Raw genomic sequence first — 27,909 nt, forward strand, 5'->3', positions numbered from 1 at the left:
CAGTGTAGACATGTCAATTCTTATTGGATTTATTGACCTTATGCATTTCATGTACTTTTTTTTAATAATTAATGAATTTTATCCAAGAACTCAAACCAATTGCAATTTATGCTAGTAATCCATCGTGAAGTTTCGTGTCTATATTATGACAATGCTAAATAGAAGATAAGATATTAATGTTAATTGAAAGTGTTAAACAATTTGCACAGATTGATACTTAGCGCACTCTACCAAGCATTATCATTATGTGCAACAAGTTTAATATAAAAAACAATGGACACAAATATATATATATATATATATATATATATATATATATATATATATATATATATATATATATATATATATATATATATATAACTCGTGTTTTCTCTTCAAAGGCAGTTAAACAACGTTATGACGTCACCACAATATATATTTTTAACTTTATCGAAAATGCTTAAGGCTTGCTATTTCATCGCTGTTATAAATCAAGGACTCATGTTCCTCTTTTTTAGCCAAAATAACCTTGGCATTGAACGTACACTACACATACTAACAAATATCCTCTTATGATATGTGTATATATATAAGAATATTGATATTACCGAACAAACAACTTGTATTTCCTATATATCCTCACTTGAACACTGGTTTTGTACAATTTTGGTCAAATTCAAAGTACCAGTCAGGTTGCGAGAAAAACAAAATATAATACAAAACAATTGGTGGAATATAACCTTCCTTTGGACAGCCTTGTTAAAACGGTGCCGCATAATAAAACATCTCTGACCATTTGTTTAATGCACCAACAAGGACAACAACAAACTTATGTTAATACAGCATTTATTGAAAAGTAGAAGCTGATTACACAAAATAAACAGCATACAGGTCAAAGCAAACTTCAACCAAGACAAACCAACAACTCACATGACGCATGTTTTCATCCAAACAGTTCAATTGACCAATTCAGGGACTATATTTTGACAATAAGAAACAGACATGAATAACTTTGTAATATTCGAACGAACAACTACCGACAAGTCACAAGTGTAGCAAGGTAATCATTCTCGTCATGTTAACTGATGAATCTGTCATAACAGTAGCCCGTTAGAGCGTTCAAACTAGGCTAATTTGTCCCGTCGCTCTGCAAATACCGCAATGGTGACTACATGGTGCTGAAAATATCATACAAACATATGGTAAAATACCATGATGTGCAGAGACTGTGAAATATATAATCACACTAGAATCAACAGCGGCCAAACGTCCAAAGCATTCAAAGTTATATTTAGATCATAGTGAACATGACCGCTTTTAAATGACATATCAATGTTTTGCTTTTTTTGTGGATATAATAATAGCTTATGCAAACATCTCAATTTTCATATTTTTATAAACATGTGTATATAATAATATGACTTTATTTAACGCAGTTAACATATTAATATAGTATAAAAGAACGTTTTTTTTCTACTTACCTACTGCTGATATAGCTAAAATTGAGGAAAACATGTATGTTCATTGGATCAATATTGAACTGATAATCGTTAATAATGTATAGGTCTGTTTCATTATATACAGATATATGCTTGGTATGTCGTCATAAAACATTACTTAGTGTGTATTAGTATATATCATTACAATGATATGATCTCTTCTTTTTATCTACTTTTTATACGAAATGTTCTGTATATGAGACACAACATGACACTGTTGGCAATCATTGCTAAGTAACGACCTTGCAACAGTTAAACAGTAGTGATATCAACGTGTCCATCAGAACTATGGGTAAGCTCACCTCTGCGATATCTTCCTTTTGGAATGAGAGTTCTGAAGAATGTTCTGTAATGCTGACAGAAGTTGGCCAATTTTTCACCGGCAATTTTAATGACATCATCATGTGACTTCAGAACAGGGTCGATCTCGAAGTGAAAGTCTAATGTCATATTTGTCCTTCCCTATAAGAAACATAAAATTCATTTGTATCGGGAAATGTCTTTTTAGGTGTTCTGGAAAGTGTTGTAATTTACGTTTGCTGATATATTACAGCTTACATGTACCGTTGTATATTTTCAAAGTTTTATTGAGAAAATTAAGTATATAAGGTGCCAGGAACGTTTACATTAATTAATTAAAAACGAAACTTCTTTCTGTTTGCTCTAATGGTTCATCTCTGCGTGATTTTGATATTTTCCGGTGCATATACTATTCACACAAAAAAAGTTCTGAGAACTGGACATGACTCTATTTACAGGGTTGTTTGAGGGAAATATCGAATGGAATTTCGAAGCTAATATGGAACTTTTTTCATTACCCCGTACACCCCGGGTAAAGGTACTAAACCAGACTAAGCCAGTAATATAAGTAGTCAGGTCCCAGAGATTTCGGTAATTATTGACCAATAACCTTGTTCAGTGTATTAACGAATGTGCTACAATTTAGCAGTATGTTCAGTTAACTTTTACCCGTCGTAATGACTATTCAACTCCATTTCTGTGTGATACCCTTTGATATCTGTTAAGCAACTAAATGGTGATATAGACAACTAGCATTATATTTGGGCTTAAAGATGGTGTGCTTCATTCAGCCCAGCCAATACCGAATCATTTTTTCATATCTCGAACGAAAAACAGACACAGAAAACAGACTTATAAACACTGTTTTGATCGAATGTAGCAACGAACAGGACCAATAAAACAAATCAACCTCGTTCAGTAGTACATTCATCACAATTCTGATCTCGTTTGTATGAATTAGGGTAAGCTTCACCTCATCCCCGTCTTCCGGATTTAAAAGACAAGTAGTATGCTTGCAAATGTTTTTTAACCATTAAGAATACACTAAAGGATATACTTAAACCAGTTTTTGCATCAATGCGACTACTTAAGAGCATTCGTCTGGACGATAAGCCCCAACCAAATAGGAGTGCTAATATTCATTGATTTGATTAGTTTAAAACTCTCTTAAAGATGCTTTCTTACTCCCAAGTAAGATTTACATCAATTAATGATATTGTTTGAATATTCCAAAAAGGATGAAGACATGTCGAAAACAATTGTTCTTATAAAGAATCGAGTTGAATTTGAGCGAAATGAGCATAAAACAATGTATTTCTACCCTTTGAGACTAAAGTAGACCACAGTTAATCTTTTAGCATTCACCACATTTTTAATATGTTTAAGCTTTTTGCTATTAAATACAAGATTACAATCTTGTGATCAGTAATTAATATTTTTCATAAATGCATTATTTAGTAAGTAGTTAAAGGTTTATCAGTCAAAAGTTATGTTTGTTATAAATTTGTATGTATTGATTTTGAATAAGTGTCACTTAAAATAATGTGCCATGTTTATTTCTCAATTTGTATCTATCTGTCTCAATATTTAAACTTTTGATGCGTTAATTTGTTTATATAACGATATCTTATAAACTGGCTCTAGCTTAGTTTGTGAGAAATTGAATCATCAAACAGTATTTGTTAAATCAAAGCACTAAACCGCTGCGTTCTTTTGTTAACTGGCAAATTACCACCAAAGTACCTTAGCATAAATATCGGGAGTGGCATACGGAACTGGAGCTGTTGACAAAAAGCACAACTGTCTACGAATGTCCTTGAAAGCGACGTAACCCTGAAAAACAAAACACATTTCATATGGACTTGATTTTGATGTATACTGTTGATTGGAACGAGTTGAAATACTTTATTTTGTTTTTGCTAACATCCCCCGAAGAAGGGTGAGTGATATTGTTTTGTATCCGTCACTGTTTTCTATCTAGTTCGTTTAGTAAACACGTATCTGTCTCGACCTGAAGTCTGTTTATGCACCGAACTCGATGTAATTCAGGTTACCAGAAAAGCGTCCCATCATAATACCCCCTATATGGATGTATTTATAGCAGTGTTGCGGCTCTTTGATATGTCTTTTCAATGATGATTATTGGTTAAATAAAGTTTAAATGAGCCATATATTGAGAATGTTTTTTCCTATGTCTTTGACGTTTACCCAGTGCCATTAAACCGGGTTTATGTTTAAACTTTTTGCTACTGAGCTTGTTTCTGTAGTTTTTCACATAAGTATTGTCAGCTGTTGTTGAAACTTGATAGTAATGTTTGTATGAAAAAGGAAAAACTGCCGGTAGACATTAGTCTTAATCTATCAATTAATAGCATAGTTTTGGCCCATACCGTGTTGAAATCGTGGAAATTAACAGTTGCCTCGTGGCCTTTGTACATTGAGACATCTCCAATGACGACAGTTACTGTGTTTTCGATGTCGTCGTAAACTATATCTTGAGCAATCTCCATACCTTCATTGGGGACGTGTACAAGGCGGTATGTCTGTAAAGAAACAAATGGTACGTTTGAATGTTTATAACTGTGAACGATATATGTAAAGATTTGACAAAGTTTCCAGGTTTATTGGCAAATTATCATACTATATTTTGACGTTAACAATATAAACATATCAACATGATGGCCAAAACAAGAATTCTTAATATGCATAGGAAACCAACAATACGTATCTTCTAGAAAATGACTATGCATACTCAGGCAAAACTAGGAGGATTGATATCGCGATGGGTCTGTCACATACCGCTTAGATTCTTTTTTGACGAACAAAACAAAAGATATGAAGTAGAAATTGCACTATTATAACTTACACTATAGCAAAGTTATTCACGAACTGCACTCACCTTAATCTCACATGAAACGAGCATCCCTAAACTAACGCATACTAAACCAAATAATAGACAGTTCATCTGAAATATAATTGGATGTTAATATGTAATACATGTTAGGTAAAGACTTGTGTATTCATACGTAGTTTTAAACAATAAGCACTGTTTGGGTGCTATGCTATTGACACAAGTGTTCCTTATATGTCCAAGGCGTTACACTGAGTGCTGATGGTACTTGGCATCAACATATAGACAATATTATTAGTTCTGCTAGCAAAACCATTGGTTCTATGCATGTTTTTACATATAAATAGCATCGTAAAACCCTGAATCAAATATATATATATCCTACCTAAGACCCATTCTCGAATACGCCTCAATAGGCAGGGAAAATGGTTCAATATATGAAAAGGAAACATTAAAAAAAACTCCAATACGAAGCTGCACGAATTGTAACCGGACTCACACAATCAGTATCAATGTATCAATTATTAGACTTATCCCGGAAATAGGATGGGATTCATTATCCGACAAAAGAGAAATGCAAAAGTAAATTTTAGTATACAGGCATACTCACGGTGAATTGCCTTCGTACTAATCTGAACATTTTCCACCTATCGTGAACGATTCTAATCCTTATAATTTGAGAAACAATGACAACTTTCTTCCAATGAATAGACGTTTAGAAATATACAACGCTCAACGTTTCCCTCGTCCTTGTCATTATGGAATTCGCTTGATATTAATATAAGGCAATCACCAACTCTTTCGACCTTCAAGCGTAAGTTAAAAAAATCAAACAAATCGCTGTTCCGTCTTTTTATCATTGTGGGGAACGTCGCTTCTAAGAAACAACTGTAGTGATTAAAACTCCGAATTGTTTCACAAAAACGTTGGAGACTCGCCCTATGTACGCATTTTAACGTAATCGAAGATGTCAAACATTTCTTCTATTCACAGAGCAACGCATACAACAGAAACACAAGACAATTCCACCCATTGAGCTCTGCTAAATATATTTTCGGTCTTAACAACATTTCCGATGATTAAAATGTCTGCGTATTTTTTTGAGAAATTCATTGTTACATCAAAAATACAAATCGTTTAAAGTAAATCTCTCTTCTTTCAATATTTCCCTTCCTCACACCTTTCACTAAACTTTTACATTCCATTTTTAACAAATAAACAGATAAACAATACACTTTTATTTAAACATTAAAATATTACTTTAAAAAACGCCTTTGCTTGGTAACTTATTGGATGCTTTGGGAAAGGGCCGTAACTGATGATGGTATAACTGACGTGGCCCAATCTCTTTGCATGTTGATATTTAGTTATTTGTCTCAAATTCTATGTAACCTTGTTTATGTTGTATTGATTGTTACATCGTATTTACATTATTGCATTAAAATATTATTAAACTAAAATACGTCCCAAATTTCTCGAAAGAAGCTGAAGGTACTTATCAGTTCTATTAGTAAACGTTAACAAAATAAAATTATTTTCATTTTTAGTTTCAAAGGACCAATTTATATCAACTCAAAAATAGAGTGCTCTGTCTGCTCCGGGATCTAAGATTGTTCGAAAAATTCAGGGCTGGCATTCAATATTTCAATATTAGTCTTAATTGGAACTAAGAACCCGCTAAACGGATTACTTTTTTATTAATAACTGACCAAAAGAGTGAATTAAGATAATGATGTATGGCATAAGATTGACTTAAGTTGCATATTGAATACCACCCCTGCCCATTTTTCTAATACTAATGATGATACTTTTATTATAGTACAAAAAGTTAATTCATTCACAACATGGTTCACTACCATTGCTGCATAAGGCATCTTATGTGAAATACCATGCTAATCCTGACACCATGGTATCAACCTATTCAACCAGATAACACCAAGAGTATCAGAAGTTAACTTACCTTCAGGCTGCACAAAGGTAAACAAACCAAGGATCTTTTGGGTTGTCTTGGAACGTCTTAGCTCCGTAATGCTTTATATACCTTTTGATTACCACAAAGCCTGCGCTGCTTTATATACGTTTTGTTTAGGACAATGTGACCTGCGGAGACCCAATTAGTTTAAAAAAAGTAGTAAAAAAGTGATTTATTTCATGGAGCTAACCGCAGAGTTACACTAGTAACAACAATGTGACAACAGTTGATTGATTACTTGAAGCTAGGTAAACGGTGGACAGTCAATGGTGGGAAAGCAGGTCACACGCACCTGCACATTACGTTATTTTATATCACATGAACCAGCTCAAACAAGTCCACGATGGCAAGCCTATGGTGAACAATTTTGGTATTTTTCATTATAATTGTTTTGCATTTTTCCCCGACAGAGTTTCATTTATAGCATTTTTTAAATAATTATGCCTGTCATTTCTCTAAAACGGACGTGCAACTGGCGTCATGATGTATAGTATTTTAAGATCAATTTTACGTCAAAGAGTTCCTAAAAATGCGTCTTTGACGATTACTATTTTATTGTTTGTATTGCATAAATATAAATGTAACAGCACTACATATACTTGTTATCATTATCTATATATTAGTTATAATACACTACATATCCTAATTGTAATACACTACATATATTAGGGATACTACTAGTTGTAATACCCTACATATACTACCACATCTACTGTCGAACAACCACCAATGTTGCTTCTAACAGTCACACAGGTTCAGCGTAGTGAAGCTTTCAATACTGTCAAACCTGTATTAAGTGCCCACCCTTGGGAAATGATCAAAGTGGCTGCTTAAGACAGGTGGCCACTTAATCCAGGTTTGACATTTCCGACACTTAAGCTTTATTCAGAGATGGAGTATGTATCTTAACCACCACCTCACACCACAATCAGTAACATCTGTATCAATATTATTGAAGAAGGTTGTACAATCATTATTATACACTGTAACGGCATGACTGTCCATCTGTGTTTCAGCTGAGTTTGAATTATTGAATTCCTTTGTACTCAAGATGTAATTGTCTAAACTCCCCATTTCGCTTTAATGTTTACTGTTTTTAAAACTGTTTGACCTATTTTAAATGTATTTTTAATGTATTACATCCTATTTGATTTCTAGAACTGGTTAATTGCTTTCCACAGTACTTTTGGTCATCAATCATCGGGACTCATATGTTTGCGGATACAAAATGATGTTGTTAACATTATAACACGCAATTTGTTGTGTCTTAATACTTATTTTCCATTCTGTATCCGGAAAGGCACAGTATTTTTAGCAGTTTGATGTTTTAAGTATATCACATGATTCTGTGCATCTGTTGTTCGGTTTGTTGCATAGGACCAGGTGATATTATAACTTATCCAGTGGTTTCTGCTTGGGCAGTGACCCCAAAATGGGAAATTTCAACGTGCTGTTGTGCATGAAAGGGAGATATTTTCATACAAAAATACATATCTATTAATAACCATACTCAAGTTAAAATGAACATGTATGCGTAGGAACGTAATTTCTCTTTCAAATAGTTCTTAGATTGTGATTAAAAGAAACTGTGAGAAACTAAGAAGAGGCCATTTAAAAAGAGGTTTGTTTTACATTTTCTATTTTGTTAATATGTCAAGACCATTTATAATATAAAACATCATACGTTGATGTAGTACAAAAAATAGTATATTCACAATACATATAATTATAAATTGACCATTTTATTTAAACATCACCAAGAATTGAGTGTCCGTGACGTATTATTTACACTTATAATCATTTGATTTATAATGAACAATCATTTCTGGGGTTGAGAACCTCTTGAGAATCCATTTCGCTTTAATATTGAAATATTTTGTTTGTGATAATTTAAAGTCTCAATGCTGATGCAAATCCTTGATGTAGGGTCCGCGACTATGTAATGTCCGTTACACGGCCAACAGTTTTTCCCACTTTTGTTCTTGATCAAAAGTTTTTACCCAAGGGCTGGATGGAGTATATATCAAGAAGTCCTAACACATACACTATTCAATACCTTTTGATTTTTATGGTTTCTATAATGTCAGAAATAGGAAAATTTAAGGGTTTTCTCATGCAAAAAAAATATATCAAGACATGCAATACACATACATGCAATCATAAACAAACAATATAAGTTTATCATTTTTAAAAGTCAACTCTTGACTTTTTTAATGTTCCTACCCTATCACCAGGAATGAGGAGTATTTATTACATGCTCTCCGGTTGTTTTTAGAGATTTTTAGCGAAGTAGGAATAAACATTTTGATAGTTTTCAGTTTTGAAATTTGAACTACAAAGTGCAATTCAAACGTCAGCAGCGCGCTTATGATTCACAATTATATTTCAGCAGATTACGGGATAACCAGAGCTTTTCTGGTGCTGACGATTAAATCCTGCCTAAAGTCAAAGCAGATGTTGACTTATAACCATTTCCATGAAACATATTCTTTAAATCAATTTTCCTTTCGCATTAACATAAATAATACGTATAAAAGAACTTGATAATGTTTGTTTTTTGCTAAGTATGACTTATTAAAAGTGATTACTTTCGAAACTGGCATGTAATCCGTTATATGACGTTTGAGTATGTTTATTTTATACAGTAAAGAGCACTAGATAAAATACAATCTTCGTCTGAGTATAGGGGATGACCTTGCGCTGAAAAACCTGTTTACAAATCTAGAGAAGTTCTTTCAAAACAACATACGTATATCAAAATAAACTGGTTAATTATTCAAGGAACTCATAAACAGAATATTTGAGCGTTTAATATTGTGTTAATGTAGTAGTTACTGTCAATTATGTAGTACAACAATTTAAAAAATATGTTGTTGTTGTGTTTTTCTTTCCATTTTTAAAACAAACGTAATGCAATCTACATGATAACTTGTATTTTGATTGACTTTATACTGATGGGTAGATACTTTGACTAATTACCATTCAGTTATACTAACTCAGTCTTGCAATACTTGTTTAAAACTGGTGAAAATATTTTTTCACTAAAATCATTCAATATTTTCAAAACCAGGCAAGCTATAATTGTTCTCAATAAGGCATAATTATATGTGATTATCTTGGTCACACAATAAACACACGTGAAGAAAATGATTTAATAATATTCATATATAAATCACTGAAATGCAGTTTTAATTACAGCAGAACTGTTGCTCGTATAACTGTAACAACAATTTGAAGAATAGTCTTAATAATAGGCTCAATCGGTCCTAACTCAACAAACAATAGTTAAATATACAAAGTATATCTTCATCACTACATTTTCATGAACCAATTGAGAGGTTGCGACGACGTGTTGCAGTTTGATAGTCGTTTGCGAACTTTAACTTTTATGTTGTACTGTAAGCTCGCTGATACCAGCATGGATATCTCACCTCGTGCGATGTTAGATGTCATTCTACGCTTGTGTATTGTACACATAAATGTGTGACGTAGTTCACGAAAAATAGTCCTTATAATTAGTATTTCGCACCTTTCCATTGTATCTCAATCATTTTTCGTCTGTTTTATTACTTCATTGATATACATTTTTATGGCCGATAATAATGTAGAAATCGACGGTTGTCCCTGCATAAACTGGTTTTCTTTAAACTGTATTACATTTCATTCTGAAATATATTAGACTGAACAAACAGTTCAATGTTTTATTATTTGCGCATTGACATAGTTTCTATATGTAACGTGCGACACCAACAAGGCCAATAGATCCCTTCAGAGAAAAGCATGTTCGACCGAAACGGGGTCCACTGGTCTTTATTTACTGTAAATTCGCAATCCACACAGAGCCCGTGCTTTGCTAATTTGCACATTTCCAACCAAGTAAACATACATACTATGAACGTTCTTCCGTCTATAACGGAAAGTCATACTATGGACGCACATCCGCCGCCTACAGCGGACCGTTACATTATTATGAACGCACATCCGCCGCCTACAGCGGACCGTTACATTAGTATGAACGCACATCCACCGCCTACAGCAGACCGTTCCATATAGTTTATTTAGGAATTTAAGCAAAAATAAAATATATATTTTTCATTCATTTAATAATTGGATTTTACATTGTTTACAGAGTTTACATTGTGCTGTGTTGATTGAGGCGTAGACTGCAGATAAACAAAAAATACTCGAGGAGGATATTAGTGAACAGTCAATCAGACAATTAGTAATATTTAACCGCAAAATTGTTGTTAAGTTTCTTTTTTATTGCTCGTTTTCAATGCATGTAGCTTTTGTTCAAAGAAAATAGTGGCTTGCTGAAGCTTATGCTGGTGTTAGTGATGCACATTTAATTACTGCTAATAAACCTCTCATAAAAACAGACGGCTATTTTTAAATTAGCGTTCGTACTTTAAATAAGAATACATACACAAGGTTTCGCCTGTACTGGTTACGGACCACTTTTTCGCATGTACCAAATATTCGCCCATTGTGTAAGGTCCTTGTTAAGCAATTTCATTATCATTGGTTATCATACAACTGTTTGTTTTTTGTTTAAATAAAGCTTCCCAGTCGGTCAATTAACTAAGTCTGGAACACCCTTTGAGGAACTGAGGAATATAAGTAAATAATAAATTTTGTGCTTGTTGCCAGCTTTAATAAGGAATTCTTTGTCAGAAAATGTAACCAATCAACCTGTCCTTTTTTTCAAAACTGTATACATAATAAATCATCCATTACAATTTAAACACATGATCCACAAAAATGAAATACGAAAGCCTTTACGGAAAAGATGACGAATATACAGACAAGCCAAGCGTTCTATTTGGATTTCCATTGGGGTATTTATAATCAACGCCGTACTTATGTTACCAACCTTGTAAAACTTGTCATCCCTTCACGTTATTGACAATCATACCGGTCATTATTAATATCTTTCGGGCCCTTTCGGGCTCAGGCAAATACAGCTAAACTCGGACAAATAACTAGGCCAATATGAAATCAGCTAATTAATAACATTATATTATTGCTACAGCCTCTGAAACGCAGAAGACAACACGTCCTGGGTTTGTAAATAGCTTTGTTTACTGAAAGAAATATTAATGGTAATATCACATCCCCTTAAATACTTCTTTAACCCTAATCTCCGGTCTGGTGAAGTGTCCGCGTTTACAAATGTCTGTGCCTAAGAAGTCCGATTTTCGTCTGATCCTCAAGACGACAGATATAATCGTCAAATATATTTGCTATATACAGTGTTATCAGCAAAATTTAGAAAGAATCCAACACAAATACATCTTCATCTTCTTTCAAAAGATTGATTCTTAACCCCTTTTCAGTTGTTGGTTGATTCCAAGATAATCTACCATAAACCAACTGTTTTCTATTTTAAGTTAAGCTAACTATGTTTCGCCATTGATGAATGCAAGGAATTCAGGGCAATTTTGTGATATTTCTAAAGCTTTTGATCGCGTTTGTCACAAATATCTTTTCAAGTTTCAACAAAGTGGCATTTTAAGCATAACTCCCGTGGCTTACTGATATTCTTATCGACAAAAATAAATGTGTTGTTCTTTCTAGCTTACACTTTGATACGATTGCGGGCGTCCCACAAGGCTCTATTATCGGTACCCTTCTGTTCCTAGTGTATATAAACGGCATGATTCGTGAAAAACGGTCACTTATCTTTTTTGCAGATGATATTGCGCTTTACATTATTGTAGAGTAACTTACTTGTGCAGGAGGTAAACTTAACGATTTTATTTGTATGGTTCGGATGATTCCTACCTGGGCAGAAAGATGGCTCGTGCCCTTTAATCCTGCGAAAACAATGACGCTCATTTTCTCTTGAAAGACCAACTAACAAGTGCATCCATCTGTTTACAAAATAATATACAAATCAACGAATTAACCTCTCACATACATTTGGGAGTCAGGCTGGCACGAGCATTTAGATTCTATCAAGCAATATATCTGGGAGCGTACACACACCATGCGAGCTTTCAAATATTTCCTTGACCGAAGAAAAATATTTTCTTGATTAACTATACATATTTCGGAAGACCATAACCTGAGTATGATGACGTTTTCAATCACAAGAGGATGGGGAATCCAACGTGAAGCTGCACAACCTGTACACCGAGACTGCACTTTAAGATAGTCTTTTAAGGATGGAACACGTATATACCAATGGCAAAATATCATCCTATTTTTTTAAAAGATGTGTTTTAAAAAGCATATTATAGAAATTCATTTTTGTCAGTGTGGGGAAATTGAAGACACCTTCACCTACTTCTACCAACGTCCACTATATATTGACATCAGATTTATCCTATTTGATAAAGTTTTACTTTACTTTTTTTGACCCGTGTCACTCGAACTCATTCTGTTTGGTTTCAAGGACACCGTGGATCAGTCGAACTCTTCCGTCTTAAAACAAGATTCTGAACGTTTCAAACTTAATAGGAAAAGACCTCCTATGATTACCACTTGACAGGTCACAATTCTCTACTTTCGTCTCTATCTTTACATTAGCAACCTTTCTAACATCCAATTACGTCAAACTATTTTAATAGTTTAAATTATGCATTAAATTAAGCACTAGATATTTCATTCTCATTTTCATAAATCAAAATGTATTTAAAGCAGCTTGAATTAATAACAGAATCGAGATATTCTGCCTGAAATACTTATATAATAAATATAACACCTTGTACATGAACATTATTATGTTATATAACCTGGGATGTCCATTCAAAGAGAGACAGGGTATAGCGCATGGATCTGTTTGTTCCTACCTACTGTTACCAATTTGAACACTTTCTTCTGGTGTGGCGCGGTCGGGGATTGAGCCTGTGAACTTCCATACCCGAAGCAGACGTTTAACCACTAATTTTCGGGCAGGTTATGTAAGACCATGTAGGAGTGGTCAAGCTATGGCTGGTTACCACGGACAAACGCGTAATCCAGCCAGGACAGACAGGGAAGCGGCTGATATTATTTCATCTCGCCATTGAATACAATAAAAAAACAAGGGAAATACTTTTTCATTGATTTATTCTCTAAACGTTAGCTATTCGCATGTTATAATGAACTATAAATCAATCATATATGCATACGATATCTCACATCATAATTATGGTATCAGCAAGCATGCGTGGAATATAAGTGAATTTTATATGGAAATAAACATACCATTTACCTAAGCGCATATTCCAGTAGTCGAAATCGGCACAAGCCGAATCAACAGCGGAGTTGTAAAAATGGGGTTGTTATTTATGACATATAGGGCTTATTCAGGAAAATAACATGAAACCTTGGAAACTTAAAACTTTATACGCTAATTATTCATGTTCATTAGATAAGTCCTATGGATTTAGGGGTAAATAGGTCAGTGTCATGGTGACCTTGACTACAAAGACTGTAGGTGTTCCTGACAGGCAACACATCCGATTCGTGGAATCTTGTCTTATGATATGAAGGTTGGGCTGGCTCGCCAAAGGATACATTTTTTACTCAATATGAATGGCGAGCTGGCTATGTTGTTATGCCTGTTGAGTTTATGCTCGTATTTGTGTCTCCAGTCATAATTCTGCTGTTGTAATTTGAAAAAAACAGTTTAGTCTTTACGTAAGAACCTTTTTATTTTAGTTGTTATTTATATTTTAAAAACAAAATATCTTCCGTTTCAGCACTCACAGTCCTTTGATCACCGTAAGCAGTGAATTGGAAAAGAATCAGTTTATACTCGTCGAATGAGTTAACCCAATGGCAAGGATTAATTCCCCCATGAACATCTCGAATGGGTTGTATAATTATGTACATATACATTCACTTATTAAATACAGTCGTATCATTTATTTTGATAGGAACTAGGAAAACTATCATTGAACGAAAACGTTACAAAAGCTAAATCCTTTTATCCTTTTTTTTTTGCTAAACGTGATACTGCTTTACAATGCTGAATGCGCATTTAAACTTGGATTTGGAGAGAAAAATGTCATTTTAGCTTGAAAACATGACGTACCAACATTGAGAACATTAAACAACAAGGATTTCTCTTTGTTTTCACATTTATCACCACGTGTGCTCCAGGATTGGACAGTCAGTGTGTCTCCAAGCATAGCCTCGCTCCGGTATAATATGTCGACGTCACGAATCCCGGCTTTGACGTCATCAAGTGTCACCCAATCATATCCCCCGCCTCGTATCAGGTGGTCCATCATACTATCATAGGAGAACTTCATGTAAGACGTCCAGTTACAATGCTGATAGGAGTCTGTATCAGAATACATCACCTTTGTTTCTGATTGATACAGGTCTCCATTTTTCTCAACATCAGAAAAGGGCGGATCGGGAGGTTTAAATGTGGGTATACCTTTGCCAAATTCATCTGTCCACCATGTTGGAATCGGGGTAGGTTTTCTGGTTTCAGGATCCACTAATACGTCAGCAACATCGCATGACACGAACTGCTTGTTTGTATCACTGTGGAAAAGTTTACAATTAAGATTCTTGGAAGACTTGCCAACATTTGTTAGACTAAATATAGAATATTACGGCTGCTTTACTACTGTCGAATCATACAACGACCGGTCTGTTATTGTCAGACGGACGGACGCCATGAACATTAAATGATTCTCCAAGAGATCATGAATTTTCAAAAAGCATCGCTCAGGCTCGCTAGTACTTGTGTTACGCCAAAACGTACACGCCGTGATTGACTCAATTAAGCTCAGCAGACCCTTCGGTGTCACGTTGCCTGCAAGAAAAAAGGGTTTACATTAACAAAAACATACCACGTTATTAACAAAAATAAACTAAGAAGCCATTTAGAGTGGGCCTGCGCCCAACTAATGTGACAAAATGTGATGAAACTTTTGTTGAAAAACATTTTGAAATACGGTTAAAAACGTAATATTTACACCTCAACTTCCATTCCTTAAATGAACTGCCTTTCGGCAGTTGCGTTCATCAATCGATGAACGCAACATCTTCGGATATGTTCGGATCGCAATTCATCGCATAACAATATACATGAAAATATTGATCTTGTTATTGTTTGTATTGTGTCAGCAGGTCCCGTAAAATATAGATCAACATTTTTAAAAGTGTTAGTTTATTATATTTTAAATATATTGGTACCAGAAGTGTTTCAATTTTACGTTTTAAAGTGATTTCAATTGGTTGATCTTTTCCCGCGTTATTGTGACGTCATTTGAAAAAAATGTTTCCGGTTATAGTCGGGTCGTTCTATTTACAGAATGGGTAAGAACGGATTACTGAAAGGTTTTCTTAAATGAAATGAAGTATTTTTTTAACAATTCTTGAATTAAATAATGAACTATTGGTGTAAATATAAGGAATGAATTGCGGGGTTGATGTCATTATCGGGGATATGAACGCAATTGGGTTGGTCAAAGTACGCGTACCCAAAGTACCCAATTGCGTTCATACCCCGATAATGACATCAACCCCGAAATTCATTCCTTAAACGAAATGACCTTCATGAATGAATGCCAGTTAACATTTTGGCTTTAATTATTTGTCCTAACGTATTACAGCTTTTGAAAAAAATATGCACGTCTTCGGTATTTGAAAACAAATCCTGCAAATGCTTCATACAGTCGAACCCCGTTGGCTCGAACTACCAGGGACCGGCGAAAAATACCTCGAGCCTCGAAAAATACGAGCCAAGCGGGAAATTTTACCTTCAGTAAAAGGAACTCGATCCTTAACATCTAGTTCGAACAATGGAGAAGTTCGAGCCAAGCGAATTCGAGCCTACGAGGTTTGACTGTTTATTTTTTTAAAGTACTGCTTTATGATTAATGTCAATTCGCGGCAAACGTATCAAGAGCGGATAAGCCAAAGACCCCTTACTCCCAAGGGTGGCAGTATCAGTCTGGGATCATCGATATACATGTATACGTATATACATATAATTGGCTTATGATGTACATGTATACAATTATATACAATTATATTTGTTACACCATCCGTCACCGAAACTGCTTACCCACTTCCCTCAGCAGAGAAGTACACTTTAAGTGAGTCTACGGTGATTTAAGTGGGTGTTTTGAGGCTGATTTCGAAGATGAAGGCGGAAGCGTAAATTACAGTATTAAGGTTATATTTTCACCCAATAAGTTTTTATTAATTACAAAATTAACATAAATGACGACGCCCTTTCGGCTTATCTCGGGTATTTAGGTGTTGTTTTCTTATTATGTTTTTTTTCTGGTTGGGGGGGGGGGGGGGTATTTAGACTCACTTAACGTGTACCTCCATGCTCAGGGTGGGTTCGTTTATGGCTATGGCTAGTATTTATTGTTTAACAACCAACCTGTGTGGTCAAAAGCCTCATACGGGATACAGGGAATTTCTACACGTGCCGAGGTTGGTGTCGGGAATGACCGCCGGTAGTTCACCTGTCGGACTATTCTGAAGAAGGCACAAGTTGTTTTATGTCATTGGAAAGTTTACGCAACATGGCTGTGGATTCTAAAATAAATTTGATGTGTTTATTAAATAAGAACATATAAGAAAGGTATGTATAATCTAAGTTTAAATCTAATATGCCTGGCTAAAGCATATTCATAATTATAATGATCATTAATGAACAGCAATACAATTCAATATAGAATAGGTATAGAATATTATTTCCAACTATTATCTGAATATTTGTTAACAGTTCCATTCCATTTTTTTCCTTTTTGTTGATCATCTCTTCTTAATAGTAAATTATAACAAGAGATGTTTGTCCCCCTGAGCGCCATGTTGTCAAGATTATATGGACAATTGAATGAAATATGCATGGACCGAAATGACAGCTGATTTGTCACTGACATTGGATTCCGTTGTGGCAGTTTTAAGATTATGACCATTCAAAGTGTGAGGATAGAGTGTGTTATGACCATGACCTTTGACTCTATGACCTCAAAATCCATAGGAGTCATCAGCTGGTCACCAAAAATCTAAATGTCAAGTTTGAGGGCCATAGATACAGGCATTGACAAGTTATCCCACAGACAAGCTTTTTTCGTTTAAGGTCACTGTGACCTTGACCTTTGACCGATGACCCCTAAAATCAAAAGGGGTCATCTACAGGTCAGACGCAACTCCAAGTCAAGTTTGAGGGCCATGGGTGCAGGCATTGTCGAGTTATCACTCGAAACATTTTCGCATTCAAGGTCACCGTGAACTTGACATTTGACCCGATGACTCCTAAAACCAATAAGGGCCATCTACTGGTCAGGCACAACTTCCATGTCAAGTTTGATGATCATAGGTTCAGGCATTGTTAAGATATCACTGGGAAAAGATTTGTTAACTATTTTTGCGTTAAATGTTACTGTGACCTTGACCTTGGCCCAATTACCCCCAAAGTCAAGAGGGGTCATCTACTGGTCAGGCCCAACCTTCATGTCAAGTTTGATGATCAAAGGTCCAGGAATTGTCGAGTTTGCTTTCAAGGTCACTGTGACCTTGACCTTTGACCCCTAAAATCAATAGGGGTCATCTACAGGTCAGGCCCAACCTCCAAGTCAAGTTTGAGGTCCATGGGTGCAGGCATTGTCGAGTTATTACTCGGACAACCTTTTACTATTCAAGGTCACTGTGACCTTGAACTTTGGCTCGATGACCCCCAAAAACAATAGGGGCCATTTACTAGTCAGGCCCTACCTCCGTGTCAAATATGAGGGCCATGGGTGCAGGCATTGTCGAGTTATCACTCGGACAACCTTTACCATTCAAGGTCACTGTGACCTAGACCTTTGGCCCGATGACTCCCAAAAACAGTAGGGGTCATCTACTGGTCAAGCCCAACCCCCAAGTCAAGTTTGAGGCCATGGGTGCAGGCATTGTGGAGTAATCACAAGGACAACCTTTTACCATTCAATGTCACTGTGACCTTTACCTTTGGCCCGATGATCCCCAAAAACAATAGGGGTCATCTACTGGTCAGGCCCAACCTCCATGTCAAGTTTGAGGGCCATGCGTGCAGGCATAATCGAGTTAATACTCGGACAACCTTTTACCATTCAAGGTCACTGTTACCTTGACTTTTGGCCTGATGACCCCCAAAAACAATAGGGGTCATCTACTGGTCAGGCCAAACTTCCATATCAAATTTGATGACAATAGGTTTAGGCATTGTTGAGTTAGCACTCGGACAAACTTTAAAATTATTTTATCATTCAAGGTCACTGTGACCTTGACCTTTGAGCCCTTAAATCAATAAGGGTCATCTACTGGTCAGGCCCAACCTTCATGTCAAGTGTGATGACCATACGTCCAGGAATTGATGAGTTATCACTCGGACAAGCTTTGGTCTACCGACGAACCGACCGACCGACCGACCGACCGGCCGACCTACCGACCGACCGACCGACATGTGGAAAGCAATATACACCTCTTCTCGAGTGGGGGCATAAAAAGTAATCAGAGTGTTCACAAAATGTTAAGTGCTATTAACTAATGTATGATGTCTGTGGTTATCCTCAGATAGTGCGACCATTTCAATTTACGACAAAAATCGACTCAGACCTTTATTGAAATGGTTCCAAAATTAAATAAACTATACCAATATGAGCAAGTGGATCAACATTTAAAAAAGGATTACCTTATCCACGAATTATGCATTCCTATTGCAAATATCACAAGTTTATCTCAAAATCTCGTATTGAACGACGTTCGTGCTAAAAGTTGACCTTTTTATATACAGCGCGGAAAAGAAAACGGCTCAAAGAAAACGGGATTAGACCTTACATAGATAAAAAAAAAAGATAGGTCTAAAAATAGGTAAACTTTCGCATTATAGCATTAAAGATGTTATTGTTCCTATATTAAAAACAATTCAGTTTAAGATTTCAGTTTTTAGTGCTTACGCTCCCCTTATTTCAATAAAATCGTTTAATTTGTGATTGTCCCGGTTTGGTATACGTAATGTCTGACCGTTCAGTACGTGGAGGCTGCCATATTTGACTACTTTAATACTATATTTATATATTTGCTTATCACAGATTGTGCATAATGCAAATATACATGTATATGTAGATAATTTTGGAACTTATCCAATAATGCACCGGTCAATTGTAACGTTAACTACGCCCCCCACCCCAGGTCCAAAGAGTAGCGGGGACTTTGACTTTCGGTCCAGCCAACCCCGGGTAAAATCTCTGCCCTGCGGGCACGAACTGATGGTCAAATCCCTGCCAAATGCCCCTGCACCCCAGGGAGCCTAGGTAAGGCAAATTCCCCGCTATATTTTGCGCGAAGTCAAAATCACCGCACTCACCCGGCACTGTGGGGCCACCTGAAAGGTAAAAACACGGCCCATTTCCCCGGCTATCCCCGGTATACCCCCGGACCTGGGGGGCGTGGTTACAATTGATTGGTGCATAATTCATATTAACCAATCAAATCATTTAAATTAGAAAGCTACCCGAAAAAGCTAGCATGTGGACAACTTGCAATGTTGTATAGAATTGGCTGCAGCTAGGTTGGTATAAGGGTTTGTAAACGATCTTTTTAAATGGACGGTCATTGAAACGCAGGTTTTTCAACTGTCAATGTAGGTTTATTGTATAAAGGTTATAGTTTATGTATAGATAGTTAAACGAATTAATTCACAGGAGCAACGAATGAGTTCGTTTAATTTATAATTCATGACTAAAGTATAATGAGTAACCGACTTTAAAAAAACAAACAAACATGTATTTCAAACCAATGAAATCGCCTTCCAGCCATCAGTTTGAAGTTTTAAGGCGTTCAATTGTAAGTTTTCATTAGTAATTGACCTTTACCTCTAACCCTAAAATCGTTAGTGATCATCTGCTGTTCATAAAAAACATGCCTGTCAAGTTTTATGTCTTTGGACCCCAGTCCTCTTCAGTAATTGATCGAAAACGTATTTTCAGCTCGAAGTCAACACGACATTGACCTCCAACTCACGGCCTTAACATCAAGACGGACTATATGTTGGTCGCAAACAATCTGGCTTACAAGCTTGAAGTCCCATGGCCCATGCGTTATTCAGTTTTTGATCGGAAAAGGTTTTTCATCTCAATGTCACCGCGGCATTGACCTTTGACCCACTGACCTCACAATCATTGGGTTGTATCTGCTTGTCATGACCAAACTGCCTACAAAGTTTGCGGTGCCTGTGCTCAAATGTTCTTTATCTATTGATCAAAAACGGATTTTCACCTCAAGTTCACACTGACCTTGACTTTTGACCTTTTTACATCAAAATCAGTAGGTTCATCTGCTGGACATTACCTACCTGCCTAATAAGGTATTTGTCGGAAGCCGTTTAGACGGACAGACGGTCCGATTACTATATGCAGACCTTCGGTGTTATAAAAATACCAATCAACTGTAATAGCATTAAAATAATATTGAAATCAACAATACAGCACAATGTTTAAATAAAAGGTACACCAAAGTAACACTGTTTATAAATTCATATATTTATAAATAAACACATATATCATAATGAAACACCAAGCCTATCGATTCCCTGTACTTTGATACTGTTAATAGGATTTTTTACTTGATTTTATACTTGATATAATTGTCTATAATTTATGTTTGATTGATTTCTTATCCTCAAAGAAGGCCATTTTAGCCTCGAAGCAAGAGTTTCCATTGTTTATAATTCGAAATTTCAAATACGGGTATTCTCCTGTGTCTGTCTGATCACATTCGCTCCAGGACTGCACTATCAAGACGTCCCCTAACGTTGCCTCGTTTCGGAATAACATATCAACGTGACGTAATCCTGCGTTGACGTCATCACTCGTAATCCACGCGTAGCTACCGTCACGTGATACGTGTTCAAACATGCTTTCGTAGCAATATTTCAAGAAAGACGCCCAGTTGCAGTGGCGATAAGTGTCAGTGTCGGAAAGTGTTACCCGGAAATAAGACAGATTCACTTGAGCACTTCCGGGATCGACGTCAGTCAAAAGCTGCGCGCGCCGAAAGCCGTTTACATGATGACCGTATTTTTCAAGCCACCAATCCGGATACGCTATCGGCTTACGGGATTTTTCGTCAACAAGCACGTCAGTGACGTCACAAGACACTAAATGTCTATCACTGCCCTCGTGGAACAAATCATAACTTAACGTTTTTGACGACTTTCCGAGATTTTTCAAGGCGGTGATGCAATAAAGAGGGTGTTTGGGTGTCTCAAACTCGTGAAATGCTCTGTCCATTATCTGCAGACGAGCACCAATGATAAAGACGAGACGGGACTTCAAAATGTCGTGGAGATCCATCATGGACGTGTTCGGTGCGCTCGTGCTCACATGCTTCCAGAACGTGTACGCGCGCACTGATTCCACGAGGCGCATTAAACTCCATGGATTCACTGTATTTCCTGAAACGTAGGAAACTTCGAATTTAACTAAACTATTTATTATTATTGGATCAACCATCGAAAATGCGATACTTGCTTGTCACCTGGTCACAATGTCTCGAAACATCTTTAGTCCTAAGCTAAAGCGAGGAATCACGTGACTTCAAATGGGTTCTCACATGGGTCACCACGGGTCACAACTGATGTAAACAAACACGTATGTGACGTTAATTTCTTAATAACTTTTTTTGACCCGTGGTGGACCATGTGAGAACCCCTTTGAAGTCACGTGATTTATCACCCTGTAAGCTATGGGCTTTAAAACGAAATTGTCTTTATGATAATCACGATAAACATCTTTTTATTAAGTAACTTGAATTCAGATTGAGTTAATCAGTTGTCTTATTGAAATATATGTAAGCTACTTAAGCTTGTAACGCTTAAGAACTTTGAAGAAAATTGGGCCAGGAAATAAACATGTAAAAGTAGTATGCTACCTATAGATTGACATCTTTTTAAGTTGACATATTTACATTTTAAGGTAAGTCACGATGAGTTCACTAAATTAAACTTAAAAAATAGCATTTTAATAAAACCAACCAATTGCATTAATGTGGTATTGAAGAGGAATCCGTGGTTGGATCCACACCAAGTGCCTTTTCTCCCTATCTCCAACCTAATGGACTTAGTAATGATTTCAAATCAGAAAATTGACTCCAGACAGATTTATCACAGCATAATTGTAGTGTTGTACATAATCTACCCAGACACTTATTAAAGAACATCTAAACCGACACACGTAGGATTTGAGCTAATAAGTTATGGGAGGAAGTTGCACCCTCTGTCTTTTTGGTAACACTCATTTGCGCTTATAGAGACTAGCATGCGAACTCCTCTGCTTTTAGACAATTGAATGTTTTAGATAATAAAATATATCAATTATTTGTTTAAACGTTTTTAATATTCTTATATATTCTTACAAACTTATCTGACAGTTGAACCCTAAATATTCAATTAAACACATTCCTAATATGTTTGTGTCAAGTTTTTTAAAGCCAGATATAATGTCCCATTTGACCCTTAGTTCCCTGTCCCTTTTCCGCTACACCTTGCCCTTTTCCGCTACATCTTTCCCTTTTCCGCTACACCTTGCCCTTTTCCGCTAAACCTTGCCCTTTTCCGCTACATCTTTCCCTTTTCCGCTACACCTTGCCCTTTTCCGCTTCACCTTGCCCTTTTCCGCTACATCTTTCCCTTTTCCGCTACATCTTTCACTTTTCCGCTTCACCTTGCCCTTTTCCGCTACACCTTGCCCTTTTCCGCTACATCTTTCGCTTTTCCGCTACACCTTGCCCTTTTCCGTTACACCTTTCCCTTTTCCGCTACACCTTGCCCTTAATTTAAAAAAATACCAAAATGTCTACTTCACCTGTATAGTCAAAAGCCTCGTACGGAATACAGGGAATGTCGACCCGAGCAGACGTCGCCGTTGGAAATGATCGTCGGTAGTTCAGATGACGAGCTATCCTACAACAATACTATTTTATTAGAATTATTACTTTAAATGTTGAAATTTAAATATACGAGTTATGCGTGGTTATTGAGAATATGTTTCTTGAAAATGAATGCAGCTTAGTAATATTGCATGTTGGCTTCTGTTCAATGCATGACCGACTTAGCTATAAACAAATGCAGGAAACTGAACATACTTGTACAGTACTGTTTTAATTTGTGGAATACGAAAAAACCGTTTGTACATATTTTACTTTTAGAACGTCAAAAAACGATATTGAATTTTATCTCAGAAAATATCGATCTATATATATGCTTGTTTAATAAAAAAAGATTTTACATTTGCTTGTTCTCATTATTAAAAATGCATGCTTATATCTTTTTTGCACAGTATACCTTAAATTTATATGCATTTGTCTCCCTTGGTATAAACAAAAAGTATGTATAATGATTAATGATTAAAAAGGTACAGTAATTAAAACTGAAGAAAATACTACCATGGTCGAAAAGTGTGAACTTACTTCGGAAATGATCTGGTTAACGTTGCCATTCCTGTTTTCCTTTCATTTAATTAAATGTATGATTAATTAAGAACGTCCTAGTTTGTATAAAAGTATACTGCTGCAAAAAAGGTTGTAAACGTACTGTACTTTACAATGGGTTTAAAAGATAACGCGCCGAGAATAATTATTGTAAAAAGGGAACACACGGTACCGCACACCTGTCCCTCTCATAGACGTTCAAAAGATGGAAGAGAAAAGACACAACTAACTTAAAAATAGTTTTCAATAATTTATCACATTTTTCGGCAATGTAATTTTCAGTTTGAAATTGTATGATTTTTTTTATCATTTCAAAATAATTAAATTGAGTTTGAAAATCCGCTGACAATGTTCGACACAGACCGGCGGAGAGGTTGAGGAAGATCTTTTCGTGTTGGCGTCAAACAAATTTGACGTATACCCCACGAATTGGTTGGGTTGATTTTCTCATTTTTGGTGACAACATTTCTCAGTCAAGGGAAGGTATTTATTTTTCATTATGAGTGGATGAATAATTTCATGGATGTAAATTTCTATATGAAACATTAAGTAAAACGATGTCGTCCGTTTTTGTAAAGGGTGGCCACTGTTTCGTGAGACGGGTTCTGAAAGTGTAATTCGGAACTATCCAGTGTAGTCCATCTGGTTGTATGTAACCTACAGATGTCGCAAAATCACCATGCCGCTTTACGGACATACCAAAGCTTGGAAAATGGCGGCGTTGGTGATGAAAAGTTGACAGATCAAAGATTTTATTTGCACTTGTTGGCAGCATCTTCGGAAACCATAATTGTTCAGGATGCCATCGCAAAAGGTTCAGATTTTAATATCAAGCAGAATTAAGAAGTGAAATAATGTCAATACTGATATTATTTGTTTGAATCAAGAGTCACTCACTGTCAATATTTATTTTCTCTGTTCTACATACATGTGTGGCTTATTTAATCATGCTTATGCTAAAAGTGATCTTAAATATCTCAATTAATATCACATGCCGTATGTCAATCATTTGGCTATTTAACTTTAGTCTTTTCGTAAATTATCATTTTATCAGTTTGCTTGCTAAGTTTCTAGATTGTATAAAGCAGATTGAGCTTTTTTTCAAAAAAGTGAGTGCACCAAGTGTTAGATTTTAGACTTTTTCATCCAAAAGTCTAATTTGGATGACTGGTAAGGGAAAATTCCAGAAATGAATCACAAACAATAGCACAGCCACGTAAAATGCCTGTTATTTCACAAGTAATTTTCCCGTTCCACCACTTATCACCACCAGTGCTCAAGCTAGGCCTAAAAGCAGGGGGGAAGCCCTGTTGCCCTTTTCTGGCCACTTGTTGCCCTTTTTTTACGCCCCGCTGTGCCTTTTGTTTGACAGAGCTGGCTTTGATGATTTTTAAATAACCCAACAGTTTTGGTATTTGATACTTTCGGACTCATCGTTAAGTCAATGTTCAGAAGTATGTATAAAATAATAAAAATTTAAAGTAAAAAGTAAAGATAACAGCTTAGGTATTCATAACAAACTATTAGTGTTGAAAGTAGTAACAACACATTCACAATATGAATTGATCATTGGACCTTGCAAGTGCCCTATCAAGGCTCATTGAATGAACCATCAAAAGTGCCCTTCTTGACCTAACAACCTGTCCTTTTCAAATCCTGGCTGGAGCACTGCTTTACCTATATTTTAGTCAGTACCTTAATTGAGTGCTGTTGCCACCACCCCAAGAAAAGTATTGCGCATCTTGTTTCCTGTCTACATGTGTATGTTTTCAGCCTTTTACGTAAACTTTTTTTTTTTCAAATAAAAATCAATGAACATAGTCACATAATTTTGAAAAGTATTAACTTTTTTGAAGTTTCAATTCCTGTTTACTGGATATGTCAAGATAAAACAAATTATAAAATATGTTTCTATTCCAACGAAAAGCCAATCTTCCAACATTTCCTTTAAAACATTGATCACATGACAAAATAAATAAAACAAAAAATGCACTTTCTTTTCTTGGAGGGCAATATAGACCTTGTTTATAACCCTGTTTTACTCCTTCTGCTCACATTCCACTGCGTGTGTTTTCCAGGGACGTTCTAAAGAGGACACTTGGACCACCGGCGAACTAACAAATGCACTTGGGAAGGTTACATCACATTTAGTATTTTCTTGCAAATATGTTTGAATAGCCTTTCTTATTTTTCTTGCCAACCACCTTTAGGTCTTTGTTCACATAATCTTTGAAAAAAGTATTTCTTATCCGTAGGGGTTAAGCAATGGTCAAGTATTCATGCCAGTATTCACACTTGCCCAAAGCCCAAAACCCTAACTGTAGAATGAATTACTCTTTGCTTGAGAAATGGAAGTGAATTTTTGTCCAAAAATATATCTGATTGTTGTGGTTCTTCACTTTTATTTTTATTGGATGTGCATTGCCTGTGAGAAACAAGAGCCTCTATTATAGAACATGATGATAATCCATTTTTAAATTGTTTCTTTGAGATTGTTTACTTGCAAATCTGGAAAGATCATCTGATGTATACATGTACTTGTTTATGCATATGATAATATTTCCTTATAATAGCTATAAAAAGCCCCAAGCCTGTATTCATTATGATAAATATCCTCGTCCTAATCATTATGTCATAGACTTTGTGTCTGCATCAGCATACAGGCCTCCATCTTACACTTTAGTCTATTAATTGTATAGTCAAATGAATTAAGACCCACTGACATTACTGCTTAGATTATTAACAATCTTGATGCGTATGATGAAAGTGATTTTAACACGGTCTGTGATTTCAGCCTGGTGACAGACGAAGGGAACGGGTAAATGGCGAGGACAAACACAAGCGGCATCGAGATGGGGAGTCCGGTAAGTCTGTTTTATAAGATTGTGCTATATAGAACCTTGTTTAGCACACCATTTTTTCAAAGAAATAATCTATATAACCATATTGTCATTATAAGTGGTTGTGGCAACATCAGTGGGCAAAAACTTTTGCCTTGGCCAAAACTCTAAATCTGTTCAAGATATTTACACAAATTTCCGTACAAACGTTACCAGTGACAATGTATAAAAATGTAGCTAGTACCTAAATTCTGGCTTCAACATTACTGTCAAGTTGTGTCCTTTAGATAGACCGGAGAGAAAAAGAGCCAAATGTTTGCAGCCACTTGAACTGCTCTTGTTGACATGATGCTAAATCTAGGATTACTTTCTTTGTTTAACAAAAGAATGAATTGAATCCACATGCAACTCTTCATTTGTAAAACAGTTGTGAATATTTATATCGGATGGTTTGGCGTTATGTCAGTTGTACTGTGGTTGCGATAATCAAAACAATATGTCTAAAAGGGCATTCATGTACAAATTAAACTATCATTTTTTCTTTCAGACAAAAGGCATAGAAGGAAGGTGAGACCTTTCAATTAAGACTTCAAACATAATGAAACAGGTTTTTGAATGCTAATTTGAAATATTTCTTTAGTTGCATTTGACAAAAACAGTTTTCATGCTCATGGTAAACAAATTTGTTTGATCAATTTTAGAGTTCAATGGTGCCATCTTTATAACGTACAATAGTACAAAATTGTTTCGTAAGATCAAGATCACATATTTTGGTTTGATATTTTGGTATTATGGCATTTTAAAAACAAAAATTAAACTTACAAATTCAATTAATCTACATGTATACATGTTTTTCTTCTTTACAAATTCAATTAATCTACACGTATACATGTTTTTCTTCTTTATTCTCTTCTCTTTTGAAATCAAACCATTTAAAAGCATTACACTAATTATGAAATTAACCTTCTATATATACCATCTTTTATTGAACATTAATAGTTAAATGGAAGTAATACATAAAGTATGCTTGTATTGATGTATTCCTGT

At 35.6% G+C, this 27,909-nt stretch overlaps 5 protein-coding genes across 7 annotated transcripts in view; 1 reads left to right on the plus strand and 4 right to left on the minus strand.

Annotated features, from left to right (window-relative positions):
- Positions 1 to 839: 839 nt before the first annotated feature.
- LOC128233588 (uncharacterized) lies at positions 840 to 6,667 on the minus strand. Its single transcript, XM_052947328.1, has 7 exons — positions 6,593 to 6,667; positions 4,681 to 4,746; positions 4,172 to 4,324; positions 3,525 to 3,614; positions 1,784 to 1,943; positions 1,464 to 1,478; positions 840 to 1,160 (listed from the first exon to the last, which is right to left on the minus strand). The coding sequence occupies exons 2-7, from the start codon at positions 4,744 to 4,746 to the stop codon at positions 1,102 to 1,104; spliced, it is 543 nt and encodes a 180-aa protein (XP_052803288.1). The 5' UTR covers positions 6,593 to 6,667; the 3' UTR covers positions 840 to 1,101.
- A 6,436-nt stretch (positions 6,668 to 13,103) lies between these two features.
- Positions 13,104 to 15,150, minus strand: LOC128235562 (uncharacterized; the record flags this gene model as incomplete). Its single annotated transcript, XM_052950375.1, has 1 exon — positions 13,104 to 15,150. A coding segment is annotated over one exon (597 nt), but the record flags the coding sequence as incomplete, so codon positions are not given.
- Positions 15,133 to 19,302, minus strand: LOC128233876 (uncharacterized). Its single transcript, XM_052947743.1, has 3 exons — positions 19,227 to 19,302; positions 16,947 to 17,044; positions 15,133 to 15,362 (listed from the first exon to the last, which is right to left on the minus strand). The coding sequence occupies exons 1-3, from the start codon at positions 19,244 to 19,246 to the stop codon at positions 15,157 to 15,159; spliced, it is 324 nt and encodes a 107-aa protein (XP_052803703.1). The 5' UTR covers positions 19,247 to 19,302; the 3' UTR covers positions 15,133 to 15,156.
- A 1,728-nt stretch (positions 19,303 to 21,030) lies between these two features.
- On the minus strand, positions 21,031 to 24,122 carry LOC128235189 (uncharacterized). The gene is made up of 3 exons (XM_052949940.1): positions 24,002 to 24,122; positions 23,398 to 23,495; positions 21,031 to 21,989 (listed from the first exon to the last, which is right to left on the minus strand). The coding sequence occupies exons 1-3, from the start codon at positions 24,028 to 24,030 to the stop codon at positions 21,184 to 21,186; spliced, it is 933 nt and encodes a 310-aa protein (XP_052805900.1). The 5' UTR covers positions 24,031 to 24,122; the 3' UTR covers positions 21,031 to 21,183.
- A 581-nt stretch (positions 24,123 to 24,703) lies between these two features.
- The window catches only part of LOC128235068 (cytoplasmic dynein 2 intermediate chain 1-like), a 30,204-nt gene continuing 26,998 nt past the window's right edge, over positions 24,704 to 27,909 (plus strand). For 2 of the 3 annotated variants that reach the window (XM_052949776.1, XM_052949777.1), the window contains exons 1-4: positions 24,704 to 24,836; positions 26,101 to 26,157; positions 26,817 to 26,886; positions 27,410 to 27,429. In XM_052949776.1, coding sequence (XP_052805736.1) covers positions 24,822 to 24,836; positions 26,101 to 26,157; positions 26,817 to 26,886; positions 27,410 to 27,429 — 162 coding nt within the window. In that variant the 5' untranslated portion in view covers positions 24,704 to 24,821. The remainder of the gene's footprint in view (positions 24,837 to 26,100; positions 26,158 to 26,816; positions 26,887 to 27,409; positions 27,430 to 27,909) is intronic. The other variant, XM_052949778.1, reaches the window with a different exon arrangement.

Source organism: Mya arenaria, chromosome 5 (assembly GCF_026914265.1).
Source record: "Mya arenaria isolate MELC-2E11 chromosome 5, ASM2691426v1".
Classification (NCBI taxonomy): domain Eukaryota; kingdom Metazoa; phylum Mollusca; class Bivalvia; order Myida; family Myidae; genus Mya; species Mya arenaria.

Bases quoted from the DNA above. Each gene is read 5' to 3' on its own strand.
- LOC128233588 (XM_052947328.1), bottom strand. From the start codon at position 4,746: ATGAACTGTCTATTATTTGGTTTAGTATGCGTTAGTTTAGGGATGCTC. The intron at 4,325-4,680 runs GTGAGTGCAGTT...GTTTCTTTACAG, and splicing joins TCGTTTCATGTGAGATTAAG to ACATACCGCCTTGTACACGT. The intron at 1,944-3,524 runs GTACTTTGGTGG...TGTTTCTTATAG, and splicing joins CTCCCGATATTTATGCTAAG to GGAAGGACAAATATGACATT.
- LOC128235189 (XM_052949940.1), bottom strand. From the start codon at position 24,030: ATGGCAACGTTAACCAGATCATTTCCGAA. The intron at 23,496-24,001 runs GTAAGTTCACAC...GTATTGTTGTAG, and splicing joins TTAACCAGATCATTTCCGAA to GATAGCTCGTCATCTGAACT. The intron at 21,990-23,397 runs GTGAAGTAGACA...CCTACGTTTCAG, and splicing joins CGAGGCTTTTGACTATACAG to GAAATACAGTGAATCCATGG.
- LOC128233876 (XM_052947743.1), bottom strand. From the start codon at position 19,246: ATGCATAATTCGTGGATAAG. The intron at 17,045-19,226 runs GTAATCCTTTTT...TGCCTTCTTCAG, and splicing joins ATGCATAATTCGTGGATAAG to AATAGTCCGACAGGTGAACT. The intron at 15,363-16,946 runs GTTGGTTGTTAA...TTTTTCTTGCAG, and splicing joins TGAGGCTTTTGACCACACAG to GCAACGTGACACCGAAGGGT.